This window comes from Sus scrofa, chromosome 8 (genome assembly GCF_000003025.6).
Source record: "Sus scrofa isolate TJ Tabasco breed Duroc chromosome 8, Sscrofa11.1, whole genome shotgun sequence".
Classification (NCBI taxonomy): Eukaryota; Metazoa; Chordata; class Mammalia; order Artiodactyla; family Suidae; genus Sus; species Sus scrofa.
In genome coordinates, this window is record NC_010450.4 from 109,350,590 (window position 1) to 109,367,272 (window position 16,683).

Sequence of the window (16,683 nt, forward strand, 5' to 3'; positions counted from 1 at the left end):
GCTGTGGTGTAGGCTGGCAGCTACAGCTCCGATTTGACCCCTAGCCTGGAACTTCCATGTGCCGTGGGTACAGCTCTAAAAAGCCAAAAAAAAAAAAAAAAAAAAAAAGTAGGAAACAAAACACCCTGGGGGACATACAGTATCATCGCGGGGTTTTCTGTGCTGTATAACCTTACCTGGCAGACACATTGGTTGTAAAGGAAACACATTCATTGACAAATGTTAATGGTGTAGTTCCTGTAATATCTTCCCACTGAGCAGGAGTGGTTCCACCTGAAATAATATGATTGTTGAAAAAAATTAGACAAAATTCCAGACTCCGGATTTTAAAAATAAAGTCTTTGTGGTTTTGGCTATGTTCACCTGCGTGATCCTACCTACCCCTCAAGATGACACAATGGAAACAAAGTGACTAAAAACTACATGTTAAAAAATGACACACTGAAAACAAACAGCAGACACATATTTCAAGGAACTAAATTTAAGGGAGGTCATTTGAATAACTGCTTCAAATTACTAGGTACTCTATTCTCCGCCTGACATTCTGAAGCTTTTATTATAATTGCTAGGCTCTTAATAGCTAATTTTGAATTGTATACAGTTGATGATTTTAAAAGATCCTTTGACCAATCAAGGAGCTGAATGCTTTGTTAAAACAAAAATCCAAATATTCTTTTGTTCCTGAACTTCATATTTCATGAAATTATTTTAAAGAAATAAAATTTCTTCTCAATGTGCAATTGAAGGTTGGCAAAAAAAAGAATGCTTGGAAAATATTAAGAGCTCAATAAACACCGCAAAGTGAATGAATAAATGACTGAATGTAAAGGACAGTCTCTATACACAGAAAAATCACTATGGAGGGTGATGCCAACATTCATTTCTACTGAGAGATTAAGTTGGCATAGATAAGGATAAAACTATCTTCAAGCACTGCAGGAGAAATATATGTTTTGAGACAAAAACCAATTTTGACTCACAGTTTCTTAAAGAAGGGAATGGGTTATCAAAGGTCACAACGACTTATTTTAGGAGGCCTCTAAAACATACGTTCTAAGCAGAATCATAGAACAGAGCAAAACACAAAAATTCCAATACCTAGATTAACATACTTGTAAAAAATTAATAAATACATCTAAGAAATCGTTTGGTACAAATCCATCCAAAAACAGAGGCCTGTTACAACTAGACACGATGGAGTTTCGGCCCATGTGGCATCTTTATGTGATTATTGACAAGGGCAGGGCATGCCATAGACACTTCTCAATCTTTTTTATTCTTTTGTCTTTTTAGGGCTGCAACTGCAGCATACGGAGATTCCCAGGCTAGGGGTTGAATCAGAGCTGCATCTGTGACCTTCACCACAGCTCCTGGCAATGCCGGATCCTTAACCCATTGAGTGAGGCCAGGGATGGAATCTGCATCCTCATGGATGCTAGTCAAATCTGTTTCCACTAAGCCGTAATGGGAATTCCACCTTTCTCAGTCTTACTTGTTTTGCATCCACATTATTATGGTGTCCATACATGAAGGTTAATCTTATACACATGGGCCAAAAAGGATGTGAAAGATACCCAGGAATGCTAAGTAATAACCAGGAATAAGTAAATGGGAAAGAGGCGATAAGTGAACCATATGATTTCCAACTACCCTCATTTTAGTGCAGGTGTTTTAATAATAATTTTTTATGTCGTATTATTAAACTTACGGGGTAAGGTCTTAATGGTTTGCTATCATGAGTACAGGAAAAAAAAAAACTCATTAGTAAGAAGGGAGAATTAAAGAGAGAACAAAATAATGGTGAAGGAGAAATGAAAAAAATTCCAACAATACCCATTCAAGCAGAGATGGTTATTATTCCTCCCAACAAAATATGAGTATTTATTAATGCCAATACCATGTAGTTATTGTCATATAGGGAAATGAATCAGTCAAATTATGTAGTTCTAACACAGGCATAATTTGTGGCACTGTGGGCAGAGACAACCAATGTTCTGTGAATGTTTTTCTGGAGTTTGGCAGCTGACCAAAAGTCCCTACAAACTCCAATTGAAAAGACCAAAATTCAGTTAGCCACTAAAAATCTTCACTTTGTTTTTCCAAAGGTAGTCAACAGATAAATGATAAAGATATAACCAATTTCTGGACAGAAAATTTTGAATTATTGGGTATAATAATTTAAGATACTATTTATTTTTCAACAGTGATGTCTTCAATGAAGACTTAAACTTGGGTTTTAAGGCATATGGGTTAGGATTTGAATCCCAACTCTGCCAGATATTTACGGTATAATCTCAGGAAAGTTACATAACTCCTCCCAACCTTGGCTTCCTTTTCAGTAAAATGGGCTTAAAGTTCCCTCATAGGGCTACTGTGGAGATTAAAATGACAATGCATATTAAGCGTCTAAAAGTCTGGCATACAGGCTTTATTTAGGAAGTATCAGTTCATTTCCTTTCCCACTTCACATCCCTCGTGCTTTTGTTGAATTAATGCATATAATCCTGCAGGCATCTATGGCTAAAGTAATTTCATATTTACAACAATCTAAGTTTCAACTTTCAGAACTTTCTGTTAAAATAGTCACATATGACTCACCTGTGATGCTGCATAGTAATCTTAAGGTTGGTGCATCTCCCCCAAAACCATTCAACATGACATCACTTGAAGCTTTGGGGACAGGAATGGTCATGGTAATTGGCTTGTGAAATTTTCTTCTTCTAGGTTCCAAGGTGACTATAGGGCTGAAGGTAGCTTTGTTGCCTAGGATCTTCTTAACCAACTCACTGTGCATAGGTTGAGCCTTTTAAAAGAAAAGAAAAATATTAAACAACATATCCTTATATGCCATGTCAAATTTCTTAATGCATTGCTTTTTATCTCAAAAATCAGTTTTGGTGGCTTCATATATGGCCAAGCACTCATAAAACTTTGTGAGACCTTTGTGAAATCTCATCAGTGGCTAACTGATTCTGTAACCACTTAATTCCCATTTGAAAAGCTGATTTTTTAAAATTTTGGCTGTGCCCATGGCATGGGTAATTTCCTGGGCCAGGGGTCGAATCCATGCCACAGCAGTGATGGGAGCCACAGCAGTGACAATAATGGATCTTTAACCCGCTCAAGCCACCAGGGAAATCCCAAAGAGCTGATTTTTAATCACTAGAATAAAATCCATGGTAGGTTAACTTGCATTTGATGTGTCATACCTGGAGGCCTACACGGATCCGCTTGGTGAGCGCCCCCTCTGGGAAGACGGCCTGCACCTGAGGCACCACGTGCTGCTCAGTACACCGCCCTCTGGGCCAATCAGGTTGCTGTCCTGTTTGATGCGAGACACCACTGCAAAGTACTGTGGGAAGTCACGGGTGATGATGCGGCAGATTCGTTTCTTTTCTAGGTCTTCCGGGCTGTCAAGCACTGAGATAAGAAATGACCCATCTTCATAGAGCAAGGGTTTCCTTCTGAGAGCATGCTAGCAAACTCACCAACACAGCTAATAGCGAACAGATATAGCAGCAAAACACCTTTTTTTAAATAATAGGAAAATTTAAAAGGCAAGGCTATTCCAACACCACCACGAAAAAAAAAAACAAAAAACAAACTGCTGTCTTTCAAGACTTGTCAGTATTTAGTTGGCGTGTTTTATCTCACTGTGAAAACTAGGTCTTTCCAGGGCATTGTAAAAGAAAAGCATCTTGTTCCAGCTGCAGTATTGCAAGGCTGCCTTTGTAAATGAGGGGGTTTGAGGGCAAACCTGAAATGAAAAAGAACCTGTTCTATTCTTGGTTCAGTGTGATAGAGAGGAAATTATTTATGGGCTCCTTTTCTTTGCAATTTCAAAGCTGGCTCAAAAACCAGTTATTGTGGCTTTAAGAAGTAATATGGCCCTTTCCATTCTCAGGGCAATAGTACAGGAATAAAATCTGTCTTGGCAGGGTAAGGTTTGTGGTCTGTGTGTTCACTTCAGTGGCCTGGTTATCTCTGAGATAGTCGCTGGGGACATTAAAAAAAAGAACCATCAGTGATTATGAATTCATGATTTCAATATTCCTCTGAAACCATTAACTTACCAAACAGATTATCTAACATCAGGAGAATGGGGTAATGGGCTCTTTCTAAATTGCATTAGTGTAGATATGTAGAGTATTATGAAAAAAATCAGACCGGTTTAAAATGTAAAAAATGTGAATTAAGTGGATTACTGAATTTTAAGGGATTATGGAAAAGGTGTTCATTTTTAGAAAGACTTTACGATTCTTCCAGATGTACAAACAACAACTATATTTTTCTTGACTGCTGAAAATAACTAGATTGCCAAAGCTGGAAGTTCCAGGATCTGATCATACATAACTGAAGATTGATGTACTGGCAAATATTAGCATATGCTTATAAAAGAATGTTTCCACATATAAGGAACTTAAAACTACACAAGTCCGATTCTCTTTTAAAATGAGCTTTTTACATATGTAAAAAGTTATAAGAGGGGATCCCCACATAAGGACAAGACGGTAGTGTTAATGACAGGGAAATATGTCAGAGGGAAATATCTGAAACTAAATGCAGGCCAAAGAAATGGTTCCCGGGAGCAGAAGCAGCTAAATACTGCTTGGAAAGAGCTTTATCAGTAAGAATCCTTCTCTCTTCCTTTTGCTTGGAATATACTGACCTATGCATCTAGAAGGCATAATTTGGCAGCTACAGCTCTGATTGGACCCCTAGCCTGGGAACCTCCATATACTGTGGGTGTGGCCCTAAAAAGACACAAAACAAAGTAAAATAAAATAAAATAAAATAGAAGGCATCATTTTCTCTTCCATCCACCTGCTGGCAAGGTAAGCCTGGCCTCTCTTCTTGTTCAACCTCAGCAGGATATAGAAAGAAATGCTAAAGCAGCTGCTGTCAGGCTACACTTTACTGTCCATGAGCCACAGCTGAAGCTACGGCCAGTGGTCCTGCAAAATTCTTAAATGTGACAAATAGCCACACAGCTGTGGGTCCAGCTCTGTGCGAACTTTGGCATGCTCTTGGCATTTAGGCAAAGAAGGTGCGCTCTGTGTGTAGTTACGTAACGCAGGACATATCTCCAGTTATCAGGACTGGGACCACGTTTCTCATGAGGCCTGAGAACGAGCCACCCCTCTCTAGTTAAAATAAGATATTTCAACCATAGGCTAAATGGCTCAAGCTGGATTTGGGATTTACGGAGATGAAAGCCCTAATGAAAAATAAGTTCCTTAACTATAGGTGTGGGTGTGTATATGAAATTCAACCCTAGCTAACTCTCTGTTCCAAATATGTACAGAAGTTTGAGTGAACATAATTTTCCTATCTCCTTAATAAAAAGGTAAAAATATATTATCTTGTAACGCACTAGTTATGGGTATATAGAAGTTCTCTTATAGAAAAGCTTAGCACTCTTTATCAGTGTCTTAAATATCTAAATGTTCAGTTGGACATTTTTTAAAAATCATGGATTTATTATCCAGTATCAGTTCCTTTGTTATGAAACAAAACTGTCCATTCTGTCTCTTGTTTTAGCAAAGTTTATACTCAGAGATGGGCTGTATCTCCTTATTAAAATGAGATATTTACTATTTCTTTTAATTTCTTAAATGTAACAGAAGTAAGACTAGGCAAATATACTGTGCAGTCTGATGCATCACCATTGAAACATAGCAGAATACATGCTGTGGTAAAAAATAGCAAAGAGACACATTTGTTACCAAACCAACCTTGGCTCTGCTGGCTGTCCTCTGCAGGAGAGCTAACCAACTAATGCTGGGTTGTGGTGAAGGCAAGTGCAGTGTTTATTACAGGTGCCGAACAAGGAGTCTGGGCAGCTAGAGCTCCTAAGACCTAGACTCCTGGTTTGGTGCCTGTGATTAATGGCACACGTTCCTTCAGCACAGGCCTGGTGTTAAGAGATTGGCATCACTGCATGTAGGCAAGTGGACCCAAATGGATTCAGAAACACACACACACAGCTCTCGGTTATAAAGAAATGCATCATATCGAGCTTCCACTTGAGAATCCTTTTAAAAGCTTTACTGTGAAGTACCTTCATCCATGCCATTGAGGATTTCGTTCAGTTCGTCCTCAGTGTATTCACAGTAATGCTCTTTCCAGCTGTCCCCGTTCTCACTGCGCAGGACGACCAGTTCCCTCTCCTTTCCTCGAAGGGCGGCAAAATGAGGGATCTCCACGATCACAGGCCTGACACAGTAAGGCAGAACATTCAGTGTGGACAGGAGCTACCCAACAGCAAGACAAGCATCTTGACTCTGTCTGTTGCAAAGTGACCTGGAATTCCTCTCTTTCTGGGGACAGGGACACAGCAGGCCAACCTCCGGAGCCCTCCGGCTAGCACATGGTCCCCCATTAGCTGGCACTCTACCTCAGGGGCACCAGTCCTCAGGGACATGCTGCTCTCTTAAGCCAATGATGTTTCCCTGGGAGTGCATGTGGCATTCTGGAACTTCTCCTTTGATAAATGTAAGTATGACACATTTAACCAAAAGAAATGTACATGCATATCTATGACGTGTGCCCATCTCCTGAAAGGTTTTCTACAAGGTGCAAAATGACAAAATGGTTTCAGAGGGAAAATGGCTCATATGCTGCGTCATTTGATGTGTTATAAATGAGGAGATGTCAGAAAAGTTGACTAGTTGGGAACTGGAGAGACATGCACTCATGGATTTTTTTTTTTTCCCTCCTATTTTCTCCATTCAAGGAAACAACAGGCATGTGTACAATGTGGCCCTAATTGGGCAGCTTAGCAGAGAGCCCAATTGTGGCCAATGCCTATTACATTCAGGATCCAGAACATGCACTGCCCTACTATTTTCAGGTTGCATTCACTCTCCAAATTTAGGGAGGCTTTCGATTTTTCAGTCCAGGTTGCTTTGAGACAGACTCCAAATTTATCATAACAACATCATAACTAGCACAGAGTACAACTAGGCAGATCTCATGCTTTAAACGAAAATGAAGGTCACAGCACTTTAAGGGAAAAGATATAAAAACATCACTCCAAAATAAAAGTCACATACCACAAGGTTCAGAAATGGTCCACTAAAGATAGGTTATACAGAATTTAAATCATAGAGAGGGACATGTCATGGGCACAATGACAAAAAGAGAAATCATATTGCAGAAGAAGGAGAAGAATGGGGGCCAGCAGCCATCGATTTGTTTTAAGTCACTCCTACCCAAGGAATTTGGTTCCAGGAGGCCCCAGCTGAAGGATGCGGCTGACCAAACTTTCTCCCTCATTAAGTGGGGGAGGAGCCGTTGGCAGGTGAAGTTTACTGAGTACATCCAAAGCAGCAGTGAAAGAAAGAACATAGGTAAGCTTCAGGTGTTGTTTGCCACAGAACCCCAGCGTCACCAGCTGAAGAACAGGGTGAAGTTTGGTTTCACCCTGCGTTTGGTTCTGCCCCCTCCATTGGTCACAAAGAGCAAGAACAGACACCCAGAGTGTACAATGGAGGCACGTGGAAGGAGGGCACATGGGGGTGGGAGCTGTCCCTACTGAGGTTCACTGCCAGGGCATGAGCCGAAAAAGAAAAAAAAATCTGCTCCACAGGAAAGACAAAGCTGTGGGGAATATAATAAAAACTCTGCCTTTGTAGCGAGGCCAGATGTTTTCATGGATATTCCTCAACAGATGCGACGATTATTAAAAAGCCTTACAGCTACCTGCGCACGAGGGAGGGGAGAGGGCCTGGCACAGACTATGAAAGGGTTCGGTGGGGAATACCCCAATCACAGTGGCATTTTCTGATGCAACCCAAAACTTCACAGGCTCCTTCTGAATCTCTGGTCTGTGTGACAGGAGGATGTGGGAGGTGGCTTCCATCACTGGGAAATACAGACACACTCCTTTTTCAGGTGTGAACACAATTTAGAGCAACCTGTTAATAGTTTGCTCCAAATTATAAGGCTTTAGAACGTCTCCTGAGTTCTCAAGCAAGAAGTCCTCTCCCCAGTGTGACACTGGTAAAGCAAAAGAGTTCATGACCAATAGGATTTTCTCCCAGTTTTCGAGCACAAAGACTTGCTATGACAAGACTTAAACACAATTGACTTGTTTCAAAATATTTTGAAACGTATCCCCTTCCAAAACGTCATTGTTTTGTCAGTTTTCAGCAGTAGCTACTCATTTCTTGGCATATTGAGATACTACTTAATGTAATAGCAGCCGTACAAACAGAAGAAAGGAGAAATGTTTATTTCCGGCTCAAAATTGCTAAAAGGAGGATGGCAGAAGTTAGTCTTGATTTTGTCCTCTTAATGAAATCTATGTCTAAATAAACTGCCAGTGTAATTTAGTGTTATCAAGATAGCACCTTTGATAACAGAAAAGACAAATCACAAAAGACTACATTTTTGGATATTTTATAAAGAATACTGCTTTCCAAAGTGAAGATAATGGTTGTTTTAAACTATACAAGACTTTAAATTTCTGTTCGGAATAGAGCAGTACAGTTGACCCTTGAACAACTATGCAGGTTCACTTATATCCTGATTTTTTTTTTTTAATAGTCAATTATTACAGAACCACACAGCCCATCAGTGGTTCTTGAATCCACAGGTGCAGAAACTGGGATTTGGACAAAACTTTTATAGGAAAGGTAACTGTATACACATTTTCGACTGTGTGGAGGGTCTGAGCCTCTCACCCCTGCTGTTGTTCAAGAGCCAACTGTATTTTTTCTCTATGATTTTACCACTTAAATCTCAGATTTAAAAAAATACCTACCATCGACTAAAACATGATTATTCATATTGGGAGTCTAGCAGCTATTACCGCATCCCAAGAGAAAGAAGTAATAGTTAACCTGAATGTTTAACCCATTAATGCCTTAAAATAAGAGGCATTGAAGTGGAGCCAAGCATTGAGGCATTACTTCCGATTTTTAAAAAAATTTCACAGGGGCCAATCTTCTTTCAAAATGTTTGGACGTACCTTTTTCCACTCCATCCTAGTCATTTCAGGTAGAGGACACAAGCTCATCGGTGACTAAGTGGGAGGTTTATCAGAAACCCTTACCCAAGGAACTGAGCACCAGAAGGTCCAACTTCAATCAGGCGACTGGCCAGGCCTTCTCCTTCCACCATTGGAGGCATTGTCGCCAGTCTATGGCGTTTGACCAGTCGGCAGGTGACTCGAGTTGGGGCGGTACATTTCCGAGGTGGAATAATGATACGGAGCCCGTTGTGTCTGCATCCTCGCATGGCGCCACCCCGGGCATCCACCATAAAACTAACCAGGAAACTAAAAATTAAGAAGAAGATTAGAAGTGTTTTAAAATATTGAGGGCAGTTAAATATGGTTTGTCAAGTTAGTTTTTTTCCCCCATATGCTCTGTTCTTAAAAGATCTCTTTTTTATTTTTAGGCGTGGTGGCCAAAATTTTGTCCTTAAAAGTTATTTTACTTTACACTCATGCCTTTAGTTTGGTTTGGCTGTTGTTTTAACTTTTGTATGATTTTGATCAGTCACTTAAGAAGAGTTCTGCTAATTTTTTGACAATGGTGATATTAAATATAAACTGTACATCAAAAATATGTCCAATTGACTTAGAAAGTGGAATGAAATTATATAAAGAATACGGATGAGTCTCATTTTGTTATAAATGCAAGGACTTCTGCTTCCTTCCACATATGTCCTAGAAAATCCACATAATGAAATAATGTAAGGATAGAGCAGAGAGGAAAGACCCCACTGCAGTTTTTCTAGGTTAGCTCAAAACTTGACTTTTTAAAATTACAACCTGTTCTGATCATTTTAATATAACTCCGTGACTTAAAAAAAATACATAGGTCTTCTCCCAAGATCAATCGACATACAGGCATCCTGCTCCAATATCATCTTACCTAGGATGCTGGTTTATAACTGAATACACCCCCCCCCAAAAAAAAGGAAGAAGAGGAAAAGCAAAATAATCGAGTGTTTTGGATAGGATCAATTTACTGGTTAAAATGCACTTTTTCACTTAAGTAGGAATCTCTCTGCTACAGAATCAATTTACTGGTTAAAATGCACTTTTTCACTTAAGTAGGAATCTCTCTGCTATATCATTCTAATTGATGGGGTGGACAGGAAGCAAGATTACAAATCCCCTCTATTCTGTGTCTTGAAGTGGAAAACCCTGGGCTCATGCTAGTGGAGGAAATCTGTGCATCATGATTTTCCCCAAATTATAATAATTTGCATATGGAAAATCATAGCCAGTAATTTAGAAATGTAAAGGCATCTCTTATTATTTTGCTCCTTTTCTGCCAAGCTAATTGTTCATGAATAGGGGAAAAATGAGCCGAGGCGACTTGGTTTGTTTAGTGTACTAAGAGAAAGGGTGTGTCTTAATTTTGACATGTTTCCTTTGGGATGGTCTCGACAGATTCTGATGCAGCTTAGTTTGCATTTTTTGTCATTTTGTTAGTGTCACACTTATTCAAGTCTTGGAGGCACTCACTTTGTCAAGGAGCAAAAGTTAAACCAGGCAATCTGAGAGCCGTGCACATATATACAAGGACACAAACAAACAGTGTGCACATCTTTAAACAATAACATCACTGTCTTTCCCAATTTTCCTTGCATTTCCAAGAATTTTACACCAAAACAGAAAGAGGAAAACAACATATAGGTGTATTATGGATCAACCGATCGCTTAACCAGCTCGGAACTATACCAGGTTCATTACACCTAGATATTGCATCCATAACAACATTTAAAACATTTGAAAGGTATTTCAGCAAAGTCAATCATGGGCTAAAAACACAATACATTTGTGTTGTTTTAAGTGAAGGAATAATACCTTAGCATCCTCTTCACAGCAGAATGCAATTCATCATGCATACTATTAAACAGAACCCCTGTTGCTACTCAGAGAAGGAGCCCAGAGCGTCTGTCTGAAGCAGGTCATGCAGGATGAGACCATGAGAGGAGGCATCACAGTCCTTCCCACATGCAGGAGCTGGTCCAGACTGACCAATTCATGCCCCCACCTCTATGTTCTTAGAATGGGGCACAAACTGGGAAGTATAATCAACGGTTTAGTTCGGAAGTGTGGATATTTCTAGTCTTTATCAAAACACACTGAGAAAATGTTGGCTGCTCGTCTTATTATTAGGAAAGTATGAGTTTTAAAAAATTATTTTCCATTTGCTTTTTAAAATGCATTATTGGTCAAAAGAATGAAAGAACTGGTAACACTTCTAGAAGACTACAAAGGTTTCTGTCTTTTTTTTTTTTTTTTTTGTCTTTTTAGGGCCACACCTGTGGCATATGGAGGTTCCCAGGCTAGGGGTTGAATTGGAGCTGCAGCTGCTGGCCTACACCACAGCCACAGCCACGCCAGGTCCAAGCTGCGTCTGCAACAGAGACCACAGCTCAACAGCAATGCTGGATCCTTAACCCACTGAGTGAGGCCAGGGATTGAACCTGTGTCCTCATGGATACTAGTCAGATTTGTTTTCACTGAGCCAGAGAGGAACTCCAAGGTTTTTTTATTTTTATTTGACTATAATATTTATGTTGATTTTTGTAAAGACTAGAAAAAAGTGACTTAAGTTTCAATAATGTGTTCCAAACTCATTTCCATATTTCTGACTTTCTCTGATATTTTTCATCTTTTGATTGCTAGCCCACTGTTAGTAATCAAAAGATGAAAGAGTGTCTCAAGAAGAGTGACACAAGATGAACAGTGACTCAAACTAGAAAGGAATTATCATAATGCCTCTGCTTACTATTATCAATCATCAATATTCTTTGCACCTTTTGAAGGCATTTAGGAAGTTTCCACATTCATGTTACATGCCATTATATTTCCACTATATTTATTTCCAATGATGGCTTATGGCCTATACAGTGTTTCCATTTAAAATATCTTCTAGCGGTACATTCACTATGGAGTGAATTGAAATAGCTATGTTCTTGGCTGTAGCAATGTTTAAATAGCTACATGTTTGATTACTTTCTCTGGTTTTGTGTCATTGACTGTTCCTTTTAAAACCCTCTTTCGTTCTCATTTATTCCCAAATTTCTATGCTCCTTTTCTCACATCATTTGTTTACTCTCTATTAAGTGCCAGGTGCTCTGATAGGAACTGTCCTAAGACCCAGAAAGTAAAGATGGAGTCGCTGCTTCTAAGATACTCAAAGTCTAAGCCCCCCAAATGTCACATGATGGCTACACTTATTTGGAATCACTTACTTTCCTGGTCAATGAGAAATGAATTAAACCATATAACAAGAGCCACATCAGTGCCACAATGGCAGTGACCTTGTTCTCCATATTTCTTCCTGTGTCCTCCACCCCACGCCTGTGCCTAGCACCATGTGAATGGAGCACATAGTAGGGAGCTAATAAATAATTGTTGAATAAGCGAATGAATGGAAGAGTGAGAAGGGTAAGCTGTGATAAGCTGTATATATTTATTTCTAATAGAGAAGAACACCAAAGTAGAAGGTATTTTACTCGTTTGGTCTCTGGACAACCAATCCAGACAGAATTCATTCAAATTACTCATAAAACAGAAAAATGGCTGGGAAGGACTATCTTCAATGTTAAATATTCCTCTACAGGCATCTTTCTGCTCCAAAATAAGAGACCCAATATATTTTTATTTCCCGTTATGGGGGATTAGTAGAAAATAGGAGTAAGCAAAAACTGAAAGTTTGAATATACCAAAGTAAAGGATTTTATTAGGATTGAAAATTGTATGCAGGAAGACCAAAGACTGGGAAATAAAATAAAAGAACTTAAAGACAAGAGCTACAAGTGGATAAATTTAACTATATGTGTCTTGCTGTCATTAAGATCTGGAAAATTCTATTTAAGTTTTGCACCAAAATGCAAAGCAAATCGCAAAAATTAAGATTCCAATATGTATAATTTAGAGAAAAGAAAAGGGTAAATTTCTAATGAAAACCACTTTTGTGTCTTTATCAAATAACTAAAGGAAGTGGCATAGACTAACAAAAAGATGCAAACTCTAGTGAGGGAGTTGAGAGAAAGTGGAGAGAAAAGCAAAACGAAGATATTAAGAAATAAAATGATTAGAAGCCATGAAAGATTTAAATATTAATAGTCAAAATGAAAATGAATGTTTACAAATATAGCAAGAAAATATCTAAGAAAACCAGACTCAAATAATGTAATGCAGAGTGAACAATTAATTTAAAAGCTGACCATGTAGAACTATATATGAAAAGACGTCTTTTCTTCAAATAAGAGGAAATAAGAGAAATAATAACTCAAGTTTAGATCTAGGTGCTGAAGAAAAGTCTTTTAGATAAAACATGCTACTCAGCTAATCCCAACAGTTTATAATAAAAAAAAAAAAACCGGGTTAGCATTTGAGCATTTTCATTACAAAAATCAAAAGGTGTCACTATTTGGAGACATAGTACAATTAATGGATCATTATTCTGCAATGTATAAAGACAAGCAAAAGGTATCAAAAGCATCAAAAAGCAGATTGTAAAAGACTATTTATATATATTTTTTGGGACCATAGGAACAAGTGAAGTGTTGGAAGGAGTGAGTGATGAGATGAATCAGTTCACACTTTAGAGTTGATTAAATAAATCTGATTTTCTCATATTTTCAGGAGAGTAAAAATTGGACAAGATAATACCTATAAAGTTTGGAGATGAAGGGAACTGAAGTAAAAATATGTAATTAAGTATGTACTGAAGAGATGGTATGTGGATCGAGGCTCAAGTCCTGTTTGTGAATCCTGATGAAATCCTCATCCGTCAATGGAGACGAATATCACCACTTAGAATGAGGATTAATCATGTGTGGATAAAGCACTTACACTCAATAAATGCTCGTTCCCATCATTTTCCTTTCCCTATACCCATATGATTATATATATTTTGAATATCTTAAAAATGATAGCCCATTATAATATCTAAAAAGTAAGCAGAAACTGACATTTGTTAAATACTTACAATGAACCGAGGACTTTAATAAAGCAGTTTAATATGGCACGTGTATTAGTTTATGAGCTATACTATTTAAATAAGATATTAAAATACTATTATCACAGAGCACAAGATAATGCAACAAGTACCATGCTCCTTCCTGGATCCAGCTCTGACCTATCAATAGAACCATCTCTGTCCTGAATTGGTGCTGTAACCTTGCAAGTCACTTAGTGTCTTTAGGTTTCAGTTTTCTCATCCATAAAGTGAGAGACTTGGATTAAAGTCTAAGGTAGCTTTCCGGTGTTCAAAGCTAACTAGGTTAGGCGATCTAATAGAATGTTCCATTTTAGACGTTCTGGAAGCATTCCTATTTGGAAAATAAACTGCACTTCCTCCAAGAACTACATGCTATTTGCTGTACGGTTAAAACAACCAACAAGCCATTTTGCAGAAAATGTATACACAGACTGCACTAAACACTGACTTAAGACTGTACAGACAAAAAAAAAAAAAAAAAAAAATCACGTAACATACTCGACTTTAACCGTATATCTTGCTCTCCAAACGGAATTCAGCAATCATGCAAAGTAGAAATTCTCATTAAAGTTTTTGAAATTGTGAGCTATAATGTTATCACAATGTAAAAAGAATAAAAGCAAAAGCAACCCACCATTATTATGCAGATGACTTGCCTAGGAATACGGAGTTGATTAGCTAAACAGGTACATGCTTCAGAGGAGGCAGCAGAAAACAATGACTCCATTTTTATGAGGACTATATTCTTCACCCCCAAAATTACAAATCCTGAGATTTCCTTTTAATTCATCCAGGACCATGGGGTGGGGATGGGAGGAGATTGCGGCATTCAGAGTTAGTTATTGAGTGAAAATAGGAAAAATAAAAAGTCATCAGGGTGCTTCAGTGATCCACAAATACATAGCAAGAGGGCCTTCGATTAAATTTGGTTGCTGGGGTGCTGTGAGGAAACCGCACCATGAGCTCTTTCTCCTCTATAATTCCTTGAATTCCTTCCTAATCTTCCAAATTCTATGAACTGAAAAACTGATGGAAAACGGCTTTGAAGAAAAATGCCTCAAACTTGTTAAAATCACCAAAAAAGTATTTCTCTCACTATGTTCATGTATAGAAACACTGTACTTTAGTGTGTCTTTCAGAAAAAGTGAAAGAATGGATATAAAGTTTTCAGAGTTGGAAATTGTCTTGTTTGTAGATGGTCTGAAGTACTATGATGGATGACTGCACCATAAAAATACTGATTAGGAGCTTGGTAGGAACCTTTAAAAATAACTATTAAAATAACATAGAATAATGGGTATTTTTAGAACACTGGCTAGAAGCATACTATAGCACAATTTCCAAAATATCAAAAGTTTGCATTTCAAGCAGTACTAGCAAGCAAACGCACTATTAATAAGCTTTCAGCCTTTGGTTCATTCAGAATATAGGTTTTTAAAAACTCTGCGAAGTGACACTTAAAATCACAACCTATATTATAACTTGAAAATAGCTCAACCAATTTGCATAATTGTAGGAATAACATTTTTCAGCTCTGTGTAACACTTTTTCTCACAAAAGAAGCTGAGATGTGGAGACCCATGACCAAGACAGGCTCTCACATTAGGTCTACATTCATTTTGGCAGAATCCCACCTAATTTCCAACAAAACAAAAAACACCCACTTTCTTTTCACCATAGAGAAAGGGGAATTCAGCAACAGCCATGATTTGGAGAATATAATTTTTTTTTTCTCTCTCTCTGTCTGTCTCTCTGGCTAGGTATCGTGACACTAAAGCATCCTGAGGCAAGGAATTGCAGGAGGAAATGGCAAAAGAGGGAAAGGAATAGGCAACATGTTCAGAGAAGGAATTATGTGGAAGTTCACCTGCTGTTGTCACGATCAAGACATGGAGAGGTGCGGCTGCAACAGAATAGATACTTTAGCACAGAGAAGGAATGGATAAAGTGAAATATAAAGAAGGAAATCAGAAGTGACTTTCAACTGAAATATAATATCACTTATATACCAATATAGTATTCATTGAGAAAAAAAGATGGAAATACAAATGAGATACAGCTCTATGCAAATGCTGAGAGAGGAGCCAGGTAGGTACAGGAGCTTTGTGGCAACTCCCAGGTTAGGGACCTGGGATATTATAAAATCACCAGACATGGATTTGTAGCCTTCTTCAACATTGGCTTTTGTGGACACTTAAAATCTAAATGTCCAAGAAGCTACAAAGCAAAGGTCATTCATCACAATGAAAGTTACAAAGTCTTCGATTTGATGGCCATAGTTTTGCCTCCAAAGCTTTTCATTTATAGTTTTGATACTTTCAAAATAATGGTAATGCCTTTGGGGGCTACTACAGAGAAATGCAAACAGAAAAGGCACAATTGAAAAAATAGCTCCAATGACAAACAGTAGCATGAAGTAGAAGGCAGAGTAGGTAACATTAATTACCTACCAGTAGGTAACAAAAAACTATGCAAAGTCCCAGTGCTTTTTTTTCAAGACTTTCATTCCCTGGTTTGAGGACTGCTGTCTCCTTGACTGGTCATAGTGTTTAATTCCACTTTATACTCTTCTTCTATCTGAATCTGTTCTTCCTCCAAACACTACATTAAGTTTTTAGAGTCCACTTGGGTTTCTAACACCTCATGATATACAAATGGATATACATATTTTTTGGACCAGGAATCTAACCTCACAAAACAGTTG

The 16,683-nt window shown here is 38.2% G+C and overlaps 1 protein-coding gene across 1 annotated transcript in view; it reads right to left on the minus strand.

Moving 5' to 3' along the window:
- Positions 1 to 16,683, minus strand: part of ANK2 (ankyrin 2) — a 355,178-nt gene that overhangs the window by 43,797 nt on the left and 294,698 nt on the right. The window contains 7 exon segments of the mRNA XM_021100703.1: positions 177 to 273; positions 2,599 to 2,803; positions 3,210 to 3,277; positions 3,280 to 3,420; positions 6,062 to 6,216; positions 7,215 to 7,313; positions 9,059 to 9,283. Coding sequence (XP_020956362.1) covers positions 177 to 273; positions 2,599 to 2,803; positions 3,210 to 3,277; positions 3,280 to 3,420; positions 6,062 to 6,216; positions 7,215 to 7,313; positions 9,059 to 9,283 — 990 coding nt within the window.